This window comes from Bufo gargarizans, chromosome 3 (genome assembly GCF_014858855.1).
Source record: "Bufo gargarizans isolate SCDJY-AF-19 chromosome 3, ASM1485885v1, whole genome shotgun sequence".
Taxonomy (NCBI): Eukaryota; Metazoa; Chordata; class Amphibia; order Anura; family Bufonidae; genus Bufo; species Bufo gargarizans.
Window position 1 is genome coordinate 173,397,108 of NC_058082.1, and position 13,250 is coordinate 173,410,357.

Here is a 13,250-nt window from a genome sequence, read left to right on the forward strand (position 1 = left end):
GACCAGGTGGAAACACACTCAAATGTGTAGAGCAAAGCCCCTGGTATAGGGGGACCAGGAAGGCTTGTCAGGTACAGCCTATGGCAGTGGTGCAGGTACCCCCCTGTTAAGGAGAAGGCGTACGTACAAGAGACACCAAGTAGGTGACTCAGTATGCTAAACACGGGGACGGCTGCCTTACCTGTGCGGTTGAATACCTGTGCAGTCAGGGGAGTGCCATCCAAAAATCCACTAGAGGGGATACCAACCCTGGGTAGGAGAGGTTCCTCCGTGCACGTCAGTCTTGACCTCCCAGAGGGCTTCTGTATGGAGGAAGACCGCCTGATGCTCTGTTCCGAGGGAATCTGTGCAGAGCTGTCCCCAGAGGCAACGCATGGGGTGACAGGAAAGGATTCGTTACCAGCCTCAGGCCTGGCCTGGGGAGGATCAGAGGATGCCGAGGAGGGGTGGAACCCTGTTGAGACCACCCGAGGTTGTACTGTGAGCTACCCTTTGCCGGACCCGGTAACTGAGCGTGCCCCATCTGCAGGGAGGACCCTGGGAGGGCAGAGGTGGCAGCAATTTGGGTAGGTAGCTGCCCAGCGACTCCGCCAGGGAGTCTCTGACAAGGTTTCCATGGCTTTGACAGGGAGGGAGACCATTCAGGGGGAACCTACACAAAAGGATTGGTCAGGGGACATGATAAGGTCTGGGAAGAGGTACTGCACACAAGGAGGGACAGGCTGACCGCATGGCAGCCATCGAGACAGCAGACGCACGTGAAAACACGTGGCGATCCAAGTGGGAGAGGAGACCCTCATAAAGCAGCCAGCAGAGGCTGTCTTATCTGGACCCGGAAGCCCTGTGACCCAAAGAGGTGCTGCAGCAGCTTGTTCCCCAAATAGAGCTGGTCAGGAGGGCTGCAGGAGAAATTAAGCAATTGAGGGGAGGGGAGGGATTAGCCACCCCCTCCAACAGAAAACCCTGTTACACCGAGGGCTGGGTCAGAAAAAGCCCGGGAAGCAAGGAGGAGGGGCCAGGAAGATCGTGGCCTAGCAGGTCCAAAAGCCAGGGCCTCGATTTATGAGGCGGCCGGGAATGGAGCGAGGGGGGCTGGGCGAATCGCGGCTGACCGAGGGCCCTCCGGACCCACACAACTAGGGGGGGGGGGGGAGCGACGCCTGGGGCTAGGCGGATCAGGGCAAACGGAGCGCCTGGGAGCCAGGAACGGGCCATGGAAGATGAGGCCTAGTCCCGGCAGAAGCCAGGGACTAAAGTAGCGGGGAAGGCCAGGGGGAAAGAAAAAACCAACCAAGGGGGAAGAGGAAGGGAGGGGAAACAAGAATATAACACCCCCCCCCCCCCCCCAACCAAGAAAAAAGGGGGGTTGGCTTGGAGGAAAATGGAGGCTTCCCAGGACCCCCAGCTAAGGTGGATCCCACCCCCCTGGCCACAGGAGGGAACCAAACCCTGGGGCAGGGACACAGGGACAGGGAATATACTCACCAGCCGATGTCTTCGACTAAAACTGAATAGCCTCGTGCCTGTGGAGAGGGTATAGCCCACCTGGGAGGAGCCAACACTTTTTGTGTCTAGTGCCTCCTAGTGGTAGTTGGACATATACCAATGGTGCTGTGTCCACCAATGCCATGCACGAGAAATACAGTTTTTTCCCCCCATTATGCCATTCACTGTATGGGACACTTTTTTAAAATATCTTAATAGTATGGGCTTTTTCACATGCTGCAATGGCCATGATGTAGATTTTTTTTTTATTGCTTATGTATTTTTATTTTGGGGAAGGGGGGGGATGATTAGAATTTTTATATATTTTTAAAACTTTTTTTTAAAAACTTCCCAAATCCCGAGCGTTCCTGCCCGTAAAGTGCATGCTTCCAGGTTTCCGGCTTCTCAGATGCCGTGGCCACATTTGACCACAGCATCCGAGAGGTTAAATGACCGCAATCGGCATTACTGCTGGTCGCAGACATTAGCCGCGGGTGTCTGCTGAAACAGTAGGCAGCAGCTAGCTATGGCACTCGCTCCACTCTGGAGCGGGCGATACCTTTAAAGACCCGACATCCACCATACATGTACAGCGGATGTCGTGAAGGGGTTATAGTTCAGCATGTTTCTACTGAACTTTATTTTATGCTTTTACACCACAAGGATTCATTCATCATGAAGACCATTATATAACATGTTCACATATTTCTTAATATGTCCAACAAACATGCAACTGTCCCCGAAGAAAATCCGCCAGCAACAGTACACTTTATTAATATCCACGCTTTTCCTTCTACAAAGCAAGGGTTTATTTTTACCCCAAACATAAAAGTGAAATATACATTACTTATATTTGAAATGTTACTCACCTTTTCGGTGGTGGGAGGAGGGTGTTTTGCAATAAAACCCAATCTCTCCTTTATTGGTACTTTTGTAATAGTCTAAAAAGAGACCGTAAAGAAATAAGGTGTTAGATGTGAGACAGCAATAGGGTTATAGTGTACCTAAACTTTTAACAAACTATGCATTAATCTATAGTACAGTGTGTGTACATAAGTAGTAACACCATTTCTGGCCATTATATCACTCCTATCTAGCATTTTTATAAGTTATCTCCTGTGCATGTTATATATTTAGTTTGCAATTCTCCCAGATCTGTTGAGTGGAGACTAACCCCATCTACTGGGCACAGAACGTAAGAATCTGCTTCCTAACTTTCTTAGGCCGAACACACACGGCCGTGGAACACGGATGTGAGCGGTCCGTGGTATCCCGGCCTGGCATCCTGCTGACAGCAGAAGTAATACACTGGTATGCGCTATACGAGTGTATTACTGTAGTGCAGCGGCGGCATGAAGCGCACGGCGTCATAGCAACCAATGACGCCGTGCAGTCCCAGGATCAGAAAGGACATTAGAGAGAAGTAATGACACTTTGGCTGTCTGTTTAGCTGTGCAGTCTCTCGCAGTGTGCGTGTGTAACTAGTGTCTTCCTTAGTTCCTGCTCATTCTACCCCCACCCACTCTCCATAGACATGCATAGGATAATGTAATATGATCAATGAACAGCAGCTGTCCAAAACATATTTCCTATGATTTTCAAACACTAAAAAGGTGTGAAATTTGACATTCCCCTACGCTGAGTTTTTGCTGTTAAAAAGTCGCAAAAACTGGTTTCGCATAGACATAGTTGTAACTGGAGTTTTTACACCACCCTCACCAGTTTCCGAAAAGGGGGCGCAGTGAGGGCAGGGTGTTGGCCTAGACACATACATCATCATTTACAACAGAAACTGACGTACATGATTACTGAAATCTACGCCAGCTATGAGCAGGAAGAGCGTTCAGTCTGCTGGAGGAGGTATTTAATTTATAACAAGACCTAAAATTAAACCCTCATGGCCTACAGCTACTGTAAAAAGGGCAATGAATGACTTGAGGGTATTTAAAAAATGCTAATCTGAGGGGTCAGTTTACAAAGGCCTTAATAAAAATCTGTAAAAAGGAGATAAAATTTGCAAAAATACAAAACGAACAGCAGGTAGCAAAGGAGAGCAAAACAAATCCCCGAAAATCTTTAAATATATAAATGCTAAAAAAAAACAAGGTCTAAGCAGGTAGGTCTCCCAAATAATGGTACAGAGGGGGGTTAGTCACTGACAATAAGGAAAAGGCAGAGTTACTAAATGGGTTATTTAGCTCATATACAAAAGAAGAGAAAGGAGCTGTTATCTGTGGTGCTGGGGCTGTTAGTACATCCAGTAATACTCTCAATTGGCTAACTGTAGATATGGTCCAAGCTAAGTTAAATAAGGTAAATGTGAACAAGGCTCCGGGTCCAGATGGATTACACCCAAGAGTTCTTAAAAAGCTCAGTTCAATTACTGATGTGCTGCTGTTAAAATTGTTTAAAGATTCCCAAGTGATTGGCGCAAGGCAAATGTGGTGTCTAGAGTTGAGCGAACACCTGGATGTTCGGGTTCGAGAAGTTCGGCCGAACATCCCGGAAATGTTCGGGTTCGGGATCCGAACCCGATCCGAACTTCGTCCCGAACCCGAACCCCATTGAAGTCAATGGGGACCCGAACTTTTCGGCACTAAAAAGGCTGTAAAACAGCCCAGGAAAGAGCTAGAGGGCTGCAAAAGGCAGCAACATGTAGGTAAATCCCCTGCAAACAAATGTGGATAGGGAAATGAATTAAAATAAAAATTAAATAAATAAAAATTAACCAAAATCAATTGGAGAGAGGTTCCATAGCAGAGAATCTGGCTTCCCGTCACCCACCACTGGAACAGTCCATTCTCAGATATTTAGGCCCCGGCACCCAGGCAGAGGAGAGAGGTCCCGTAACAGAGAATCTGTCTTCATGTCAGCAGAGAATTAGTCTGCATGTCATAGCAGAGAATGAGGCTTCACGTCAGCCACCACTGCAACAGTCCATTGGCATATATTTAGGCCCAGCACCCAGGCAGAGGAGGGAGGTCCCGTAACAGAGAATCTGTCTTCATGTCAGCAGAGAATTAGTCTGCATGTCATAGCAGAGAATGAGGCTTCACGTCAGCCACCACTGCAACAGTCCATTGGCATATATTTAGGCCCAGCACACACACAGGCAGAGGAGAGAGGTCCCGTAACAGAGAATCTGGCTTCATGTCAGCAGAGAATCAGTCTGCATGTCATAGCAGAGAATGAGGCTTCACGTCAGCCACCACTGCAACAGTCCATTGGCATATATTTAGGCCCAGCACACACACAGGCAGAGGAGAGAGGTCCCGTAACAGAGAATCTGGCTTCATGTCAGCAGAGAATCAGTCTGCATGTCATAGCAGAGAATGAGGCTTCACGTCAGCCACCACTGCAACAGTCCATTGGCATATATTTAGGCCCAGCACCCAGGCAGAGGAGGGAGGTCCCGTAACAGAGAATCTGTCTTCATGTCAGCAGAGAATTAGTCTGCATGTCATAGCAGAGAATGAGGCTTCACGTCAGCCACCACTGCAACAGTCCATTGGCATATATTTAGGCCCAGCACACACACAGGCAGAGGAGAGAGGTCCCGTAACAGAGAATCTGGCTTCATGTCAGCAGAGAATCAGTCTGCATGTCATAGCAGAGAATGAGGCTTCACGTCAGCCACCACTGCAACAGTCCATTGGCATATATTTAGGCCCAGCACACACACAGGCAGAGGAGAGAGGTCCCGTAACAGAGAATCTGGCTTCATGTCAGCAGAGAATCAGTCTGCATGTCATAGCAGAGAATGAGGCTTCACGTCAGCCACCACTGCAACAGTCCATTGGCATATATTTAGGCCCAGCACCCAGGCAGAGGAGGGAGGTCCCGTAACAGAGAATCTGTCTTCATGTCAGCAGAGAATTAGTCTGCATGTCATAGCAGAGAATGAGGCTTAACGTCAGCCACCACTGCAACAGTCCATTGGCATATATTTAGGCCCAGCACCCAGGCAGAGGAGGGAGGTCCCGTAACAGAGAATCTGTCTTCATGTCAGCAGAGAATTAGTCTGCATGTCATAGCAGAGAATGAGGCTTCACGTCAGCCACCACTGGAACAGTCCATTCTCAGATATTTAGGCCCCGGCACCCAGGCAGAGGAGAGAGGTCCCGTAACAGAGAATCTGTCTTCATGTCAGCAGAGAATTAGTCTTCATATCATAGCAGAGAATCAGGCTTCACGTCACCCACCACTGTAAGAGTCAATTTTCATAAATTTAGGCCCAGAACCCAGGCAGAGGAGAAAGGTCCCGTAACAGACAATCTGGCTTCATGTCAGCAGAGAATCAGTCTTCATATCATAGCAGAGAATCAGGCTTCACGTCACCCACCACTGTAAGAGTCAATTTTCATAAATTTAGGCCCAGAACCCAGGCAGAGGAGAAAGGTCCCGTAACAGACAATCTGGCTTCATGTCAGCAGAGAATCAGTCTTCATATCATAGCAGAGAATCAGGCTTCACGTCACCCACCACTGTAAGAGTCAATTTTCATAAATTTAGGCCCAGAACCCAGGTAGAGGAGAAAGGTCCCGTAACAGACAATCTGGCTTCATGACAGCAGAGAATCAGTCTGCATGTCATAGCAGAGAATCAGGCTTCACGTCAGCCACCACTGCAACAGTCCATTGTCATAAATTTAGGCCCAGCACCCAGGCAGAGGAGAGAGGTCCCGTAACAGACAATCTGGCTTCATGTCAGCAGAGAATTAGTCTGCATGTCATAGCAGAGAATCAGGCTTCATGTCAGCCACCACTGCAACAGTCCATTGGCATATATTTAGGCCTAGCACACAGGCAGAGGAGAGGTTCATTCAACTTTGGGTAGCATCGCAATATAATGGTAAAATGAAAATAAAAATAGGATTGAATGAGGAAGTGCCCTGGAGTCCAATAATATATGGTTATGGGGAGGTAGTTAATGTCTAATCTGGACAAGGGACGGACAGGTCCTGTGGGATCCATGCCTGGTTCATTTTTATGAACGTCAGCTTGTCCACATTGGCTGTAGACAGGCGGCTGCGTTTGTCTGTAATGACGCCCCCTGCCGTGCTGAATACACGTTCAGACAAAACGCTGGCTGCCGGGCAGGCCAGCACCTCCAAGGCATAAAAGGCTAGCTCTGGCCACGTGGACAATTTAGAGACCCAGAAGTTGAATGGGGCCGAACCATCAGTCAGTACGTGGAGGGGTGTGCACACGTACTGTTCCACCATGTTAGTAAAATGTTGCCTCCTGCTAACACGTTGCGTATCAGGTGGTGGTGCAGTTAGCTGTGGCGTGTTGACAAAAGTTTTCCACATCTCTGCCATGCTAACCCTGCCCTCAGAGGAGCTGGCCGTGACACAGCTGCCTTGGCGACCTCTTGCTCCTCCTCTGCCTTGGCCTTGGGCTTCCACTTGTTCCCCTGTGACATTTGGGAATGCTCTCAGTAGCGCGTCTACCAACGTGCGCTTGTACTCGCGCATCTTCCTATCACGCTCCAGTGCAGGAAGTAAGGTGGGCACATTGTCTTTGTAGCGTGGATCCAGCAGGGTGGCAACCCAGTAGTCCGCACAGGTTAAAATGTGGGCAACTCTGCTGTCGTTGCGCAGGCACTGCAGCATGTAGTCGCTCATGTGTGCCAGGCTGCCCAGGGGTAAGGACAAGCTGTCCTCTGTGGGAGGCGTATCGTCATCGTCCTGCCTTTCCCCCCAGCCACGCACCAGTGATGGACCCGAGCTGCGTTGGGTGCCACCCCGCTGTGACCATGCTTCATCCTCATCCTCCTCCACCTCCTCCTCATCCTCGTCCTCCTCGTCCTCCAGTAGTGGGCCCTGGCTGGCCACATTTGTACCTGGCCTCTGCTGTTGCAAAAAACCTCCCTCTGAGTCACTTCGAAGAGACTGGCCTGAAAGTGCTAAAAATGACCCCTCTTCCTCATCCTCCTCCTCCTCCTCCTGGGCCACCTCCTGTTCCATCATCGCCCTAAGTGTTTTCTCAAGGAGACATAGAAGTGGTATTGTAACGCTGATAACGGTGTCATCGCCACTGGCCATGTTGGTGGAGTACTCGAAACAGCGCAACAGGGCACACAGGTCTCGCATGGAGGCCCAGTCATTGGTGGTGAAGTGGTGCTGTTCTGTAGTGCGACTGACCCGTGCGTGCTGCAGCTGAAACTCCACTATGGCCTGCTGCTGCTCGCACAGTCTGTCCAGCATGTGCAAGGTGGAGTTCCACCTGGTGGGCACGTCGCATATGAGGCGGTGAGCGGGAAGGCCGAAGTTACGCTGTAGCGCAGACAGGCGAGCAGCAGCAGGATGTGAACGCCGGAAGCGCGAACAGACGGCCCGCACTTTATGCAGCAGCTCTGACATGTCGGGGTAGTTGTGAATGAACTTCTGCACCACCAAATTCAGCACATGCGCCAAGCAAGGGATGTGCGTCAAATTGGCTAGTCCCAGAGCTGCAACGAGATTTCGCCCATTATCACACACCACCAGGCCGGGCTTGAGGCTCACCGGCAGCAACCACTCGTCGGTCTGTTGTTCTATACCCCGCCACAACTCCTGTGCGGTGTGGGGCCTGTCCCCCAAACATATGAGTTTCAGAATGGCCTGCTGACGTTTACCCCGGGCTGTGCTGAAGTTGGTGGTGAAGGTGTGTGGCTGACTGGATGAGCAGGTGGAAGAAGAGGAGGAGGAAGCCGAGAAGGAGGAGGTGGCAACAGGAGGCAAAGAATGTTGCCCTGCGATCCTTGGCGGCGGAAGGACGTGCGCCAAACAGCTCTCCGCCTGGGGCCCAGCTGCCACTACATTTACCCAGTGTGCAGTTAGGGAGATATAGCGTCCCTGGCCGTGCTTACTGGTCCACGTATCTGTGGTTAGGTGGACCTTGCTACAGATGGCGTTGCGCAGTGCACACTTGATTTTATCGGATACTTGGTTGTGCAGGGAAGGCACGGCTCTCTTGGAGAAGTAGTGCCGGCTGGGAACAACATACTGTGGGACAGCAAGCGACATGAGCTGTTTGAAGCTGTCTGTGTCCACCAGCCTAAATGACAGCATTTCATAGGCCAGTAGTTTAGAAATGCTGGCATTCAGGGCCAGGGATCGAGGGTGGCTAGGTGGGAATTTACGCTTTCTATCAAATGTTTGTGAGATGGAGAGCTGAACGCTGGCGTGTGACATGGTTGAGACGCTTGGTGACGGAGGTGGTGGTGGTGGTGTTGGTGGTACATCCCCTGTTTGCTGGGCGGCAGGTGCCAACGTTCCTCCAGAGGCGGAGGAAGAGGCCGAGGCGGCAGCAGCAGAATAGGCCGAGGCGGCAGCAGCAGAAGAGGTAGCAGGGGGAGCCTGAGTGACTTCCTTGGTTTTAAGGTGTTTACTCCACTGCAGTTCATGCTTTGCATGCAGGTGCCTGGTCATGCAGGTTGTGCTCAGGTTCAGAACGTTAATGCCTCGCTTCAGGCTCTGATGGCACAGCGTGCAAACCACTCGGGTCTTGTCGTCAGCACATTGTTTGAAGAAGTGCCATGCCAGGGAACTCCTTGAAGCTGCCTTTGGGGTGCTCGGTCCCAGATGGCGGCGGTCAGTAGCAGGCGGAGTCTCTTGGCGGCGGGTGTTCTGCTTTTGCCCACTGCTCCCTCTTTTGCTACGCTGTTGGCTCGGTCTCACCACTGCCTCTTCCTCCGAACTGTGAAAGTCAGTGGCACGACCTTCATTCCATGTGGGGTCTAGGACCTCATCGTCCCCTGCATCGTCTTCCACCCAGTCTTGATCCCTGACCTCCTGTTCAGTCTGCACACTGCAGAAAGACGCAGCAGTTGGCACCTGTGTTTCGTCATCATCAGAGACATGCTGAGGTGGTATTCCCATGTCCTCATCATCAGGAAACATAAGTGGTTGTGCGTCAGTGCATTCTATGTCTTTCACCGCTGGGGAAGGGCTAGGTGGATGCCCTTGGGAAACCCTGCCAGCGGAGTCTTCAAACAGCATAAGAGACTGCTGCATAACTTGAGGCTGAGACAGTTTCCCTGGTATGCATGGGGGTGATGTGACAGACTGATGGGGTTGGTTTTCAGGCGCCATCTGTGCGCTTTCTGCAGAAGACTGGGTGGGAGATAATGTGAACGTGCTGGATCCACTGTCGGCCACCCAATTGACTAATGCCTGTACCTGCTCAGGCCTTACCATCCTTAGAACGGCATTGGGCCCCACCATATATCGCTGTAAATTCTGGCGGCTACTGGGACCTGAAGTAGTTGGTACACTAGGACGTGTGGATGTGGCAGAACGGCCACGTCCTCTCCCAGCACCAGAGGGTCCACTAACACCACCACGACCATGTCCACGTCCGCGTCCCTTACTAGATGTTTTTCTCATTGTTATGGTTCACCACAACAACAAATATATTATTTGGCCCAATGTATTGTATTCAAATTCAGCGGGATATAAATTTGAGGCCTAGTATTTAGGCGCTGGGTGACCGGTATGGATTTAGTGACAGAATTAGACTTGGAAATGCACAGAAGCGTGTGTGTGTGTGAAGTTATTCTGAATGACCCAATGTGCACCTTGAATATTATATACCCTTTTAGGGATAGATTTCAAATAGCTCTGATATAGCAGAAACCACTAAATTATGAAATTGCTAAATTGGGAATTGTACTTCAACCCAGAACAAAAAATGTGCTTTGACGGACACTAAATATCTTGCCCAGCAACAACAGTACAACGGTGGGTAACGAGAGATTTAGAGGGAATTAAATTTGAGGCCTAGTATTTAGGCGCTGGGTCACCGGTATGGATTTAGTGACAGAATTAGACTTGGAAATACACAGTAGCGGGTGTGTGTGAAGTTATTCTGAATGACCCTATGTGCACCTTCAATATTATATACCCTTTTAGGGATAGATTTCAAATAGCTCTGATATAGCAGAAACCACTAAATTATGAAATTGCTAAATTGGGAATTGTACTTCAACCCAGAACAAAAAATGTGCTTTGACGGACACTAAATATCTTGCCCAGCAACAACAGTACAGCGGTGGGTAACGAGAGATTTAGAGGGAATTAAATTTGAGGCCTAGTATTTAGGCGCTGGGTCACCGGTATGGATTTAGTGACAGAATTAGACTTGGAAATACACAGTAGCGGGTGTGTGTGAAGTTACTCTGAATGACCCTATGTGCACCTTCAATATTATATACCCTTTTTGGGATAGATTTCAAAGAGCTCTGATATAGCAGGAACCACTAAATTATGAAATTGCTAAATTGGGAATTGTATTTCAACCCAGAACAAGAAATGTGCTTGAACGGACACTAAATAACTCGCCCAGCTACAGCACTAGGGACAGATTTAGCTGGATATAAATTTGAGGCCTAGTATTTAGGCGCTGGGTGACAGGTATGGGTTTAGTGACAGAATTAGACTTGGAAATACACAGTAGCGGGTGTGTGTGAAGTTATTCTGAATGACCCTATGTGCACCTTCAATATTATATACCCTTTTAGGGATAGATTTCAAATAGCTCTGATATAGCAGAAACCACTAAATTATGAAATTGCTAAATTGGGAATTGTACTTCAACCCAGAACAAAAAATGTGCTTTGACGGACACTAAATATCTTGCCCAGCAACAACAGTACAGCGGTGGGTAACGAGAGATTTAGAGGGAATTAAATTTGAGGCCTAGTATTTAGGCGCTGGGTCACCGGTATGGATTTAGTGACAGAATTAGACTTGGAAATACACAGTAGCGGGTGTGTGTGAAGTTATTCTGAATGACCCTATGTGCACCTTCAATATTATATACCCTTTTTGGGATAGATTTCAAATAGCTCTGATATAGCAGGAACCACTAAATTATGAAATTGCTAAATTGGGAATTGTACTTCAACCCAGAACAAAAAATGTGCTTTGACGGGCACTAAATAACTTTCCCAGCTACAACAGGACAACGGTAACGAGAGATTTAGAGGGATTTAAATTTGAGGCCTAGTATTTAGGCGCTGGGTGACAGGTATGGGTTTAGTGACAGAATTAGACTTGGAAATACACAGTAGCGGGTGTGTGTGAAGTTATTCTGAATGACCCTATGTGCACCTTCAATATTATATACCCTTTTTGGGATAGATTTCAAATAGCTCTGATATAGCAGAAACCACTAAATTATGAAATTGCTAAATTGGGAATTGTACTTCAACCCAGAACAAAAAATGTGCTTTGACGGACACTAAATATCTTGCCCAGCAACAACAGTACACCGGTGGGTAACGAGAGATTTAGAGGGAATTAAATTTGAGGCCTAGTATTTAGGCGCTGGGTCACCGGTATGGATTTAGTGACAGAATTAGACTTGGAAATACACAGTAGCGGGTGTGTGTGAAGTTATTCTGAATGACCCTATGTGCACCTTCAATATTATATACCCTTTTTGGGATAGATTTCAAATAGCTCTGATATAGCAGGAACCACTAAATTATGAAATTGCTAAATTGGGAATTGTACTTCAACCCAGAACAAAAAATGTGCTTTGACGGGCACTAAATAACTTTCCCAGCTACAACAGGACAACGGTAACGAGAGATTTAGAGGGATTTAAATTTGAGGCCTAGTATTTAGGCGCTGGGTGACAGGTATGGGTTTAGTGACAGAATTAGACTTGGAAATACACAGTAGCGGGTGTGTGTGAAGTTATTCTGAATGACCCTATGTGCACCTTCAATATTATATACCCTTTTTGGGATAGATTTCAAATAGCTCTGATATAGCAGAAACCACTAAATTATGAAATTGCTAAATTGGGAATTGTACTTCAACCCAGAACAAAAAATGTGCTTTGACGGACACTAAATATCTTGCCCAGCAACAACAGTACAGCGGTGGGTAACGAGAGATTTAGAGGGAATTAAATTTGAGGCCTAGTATTTAGGCGCTGGGTCACCGGTATGGATTTAGTGACAGAATTAGACTTGGAAATACACAGTAGCGGGTGTGTGTGAAGTTACTCTGAATGACCCTATGTGCACCTTCAATATTATATACCCTTTTTGGGATAGATTTCAAAGAGCTCTGATATAGCAGGAACCACTAAATTATGAAATTGCTAAATTGGGAATTGTATTTCAACCCAGAACAAGAAATGTGCTTGAACGGACACTAAATAACTCGCCCAGCTACAGCACTAGGGACAGATTTAGCTGGATATAAATTTGAGGCCTAGTATTTAGGCGCTGGGTGACCGGTATGGATTTAGTGACAGAATTAGACTGGGATATGGCCAAAAAATGAACAGACTATTGCTGGTTAAATGCACTTGGTGTGACAGCTTCACCCTGATGTAGGCTTTAGCCAAAAAACAACCACACCATTGAGGGTTAAATGCACTTGGTGACAGGCGCAGCTTGCCCCTGATTTTGTATATGGCCAAAAAATGAACAGACTATTGCTGGTTAAATGCACTTGGTGTGACAGCTTCACCCTGATGTAGGCTTTAGCCAAAAAACAACCACACCATTGAGGGTTAAATGCACTTGGTGACAGGCGCAGCTTGCCCCTGATTTTGTATATGGCCAAAAAATGAACAGACTATTGCTGGTTAAATGCACTTGGTGTGACAGCTTCACCCTGATGTAGGCTTTAGCCAAAAAACAACCACACCATTGAGGGTTAAATGCACTTGGTGACAGGCGCAGCTTGCCCCTGATTTTGTATATGGCCAAAAAATGAACAGACTATTGCTGGTTAAATGCACTTGGTGTCACAGCTTCAC

The 13,250-nt window shown here is 48.1% G+C and overlaps 1 protein-coding gene across 3 annotated transcripts in view; it reads right to left on the reverse strand.

Moving 5' to 3' along the window:
- The window catches only part of RBM26 (RNA binding motif protein 26), a 116,289-nt gene that overhangs the window by 30,242 nt on the left and 72,797 nt on the right, over positions 1–13,250 (reverse strand). For all 3 annotated transcript variants that reach the window (XM_044286177.1, XM_044286178.1, XM_044286176.1), the window contains one exon: positions 2,355–2,426. In XM_044286177.1, the coding sequence (XP_044142112.1) occupies positions 2,355–2,426 (72 nt within the window). The remainder of the gene's footprint in view (positions 1–2,354; positions 2,427–13,250) is intronic.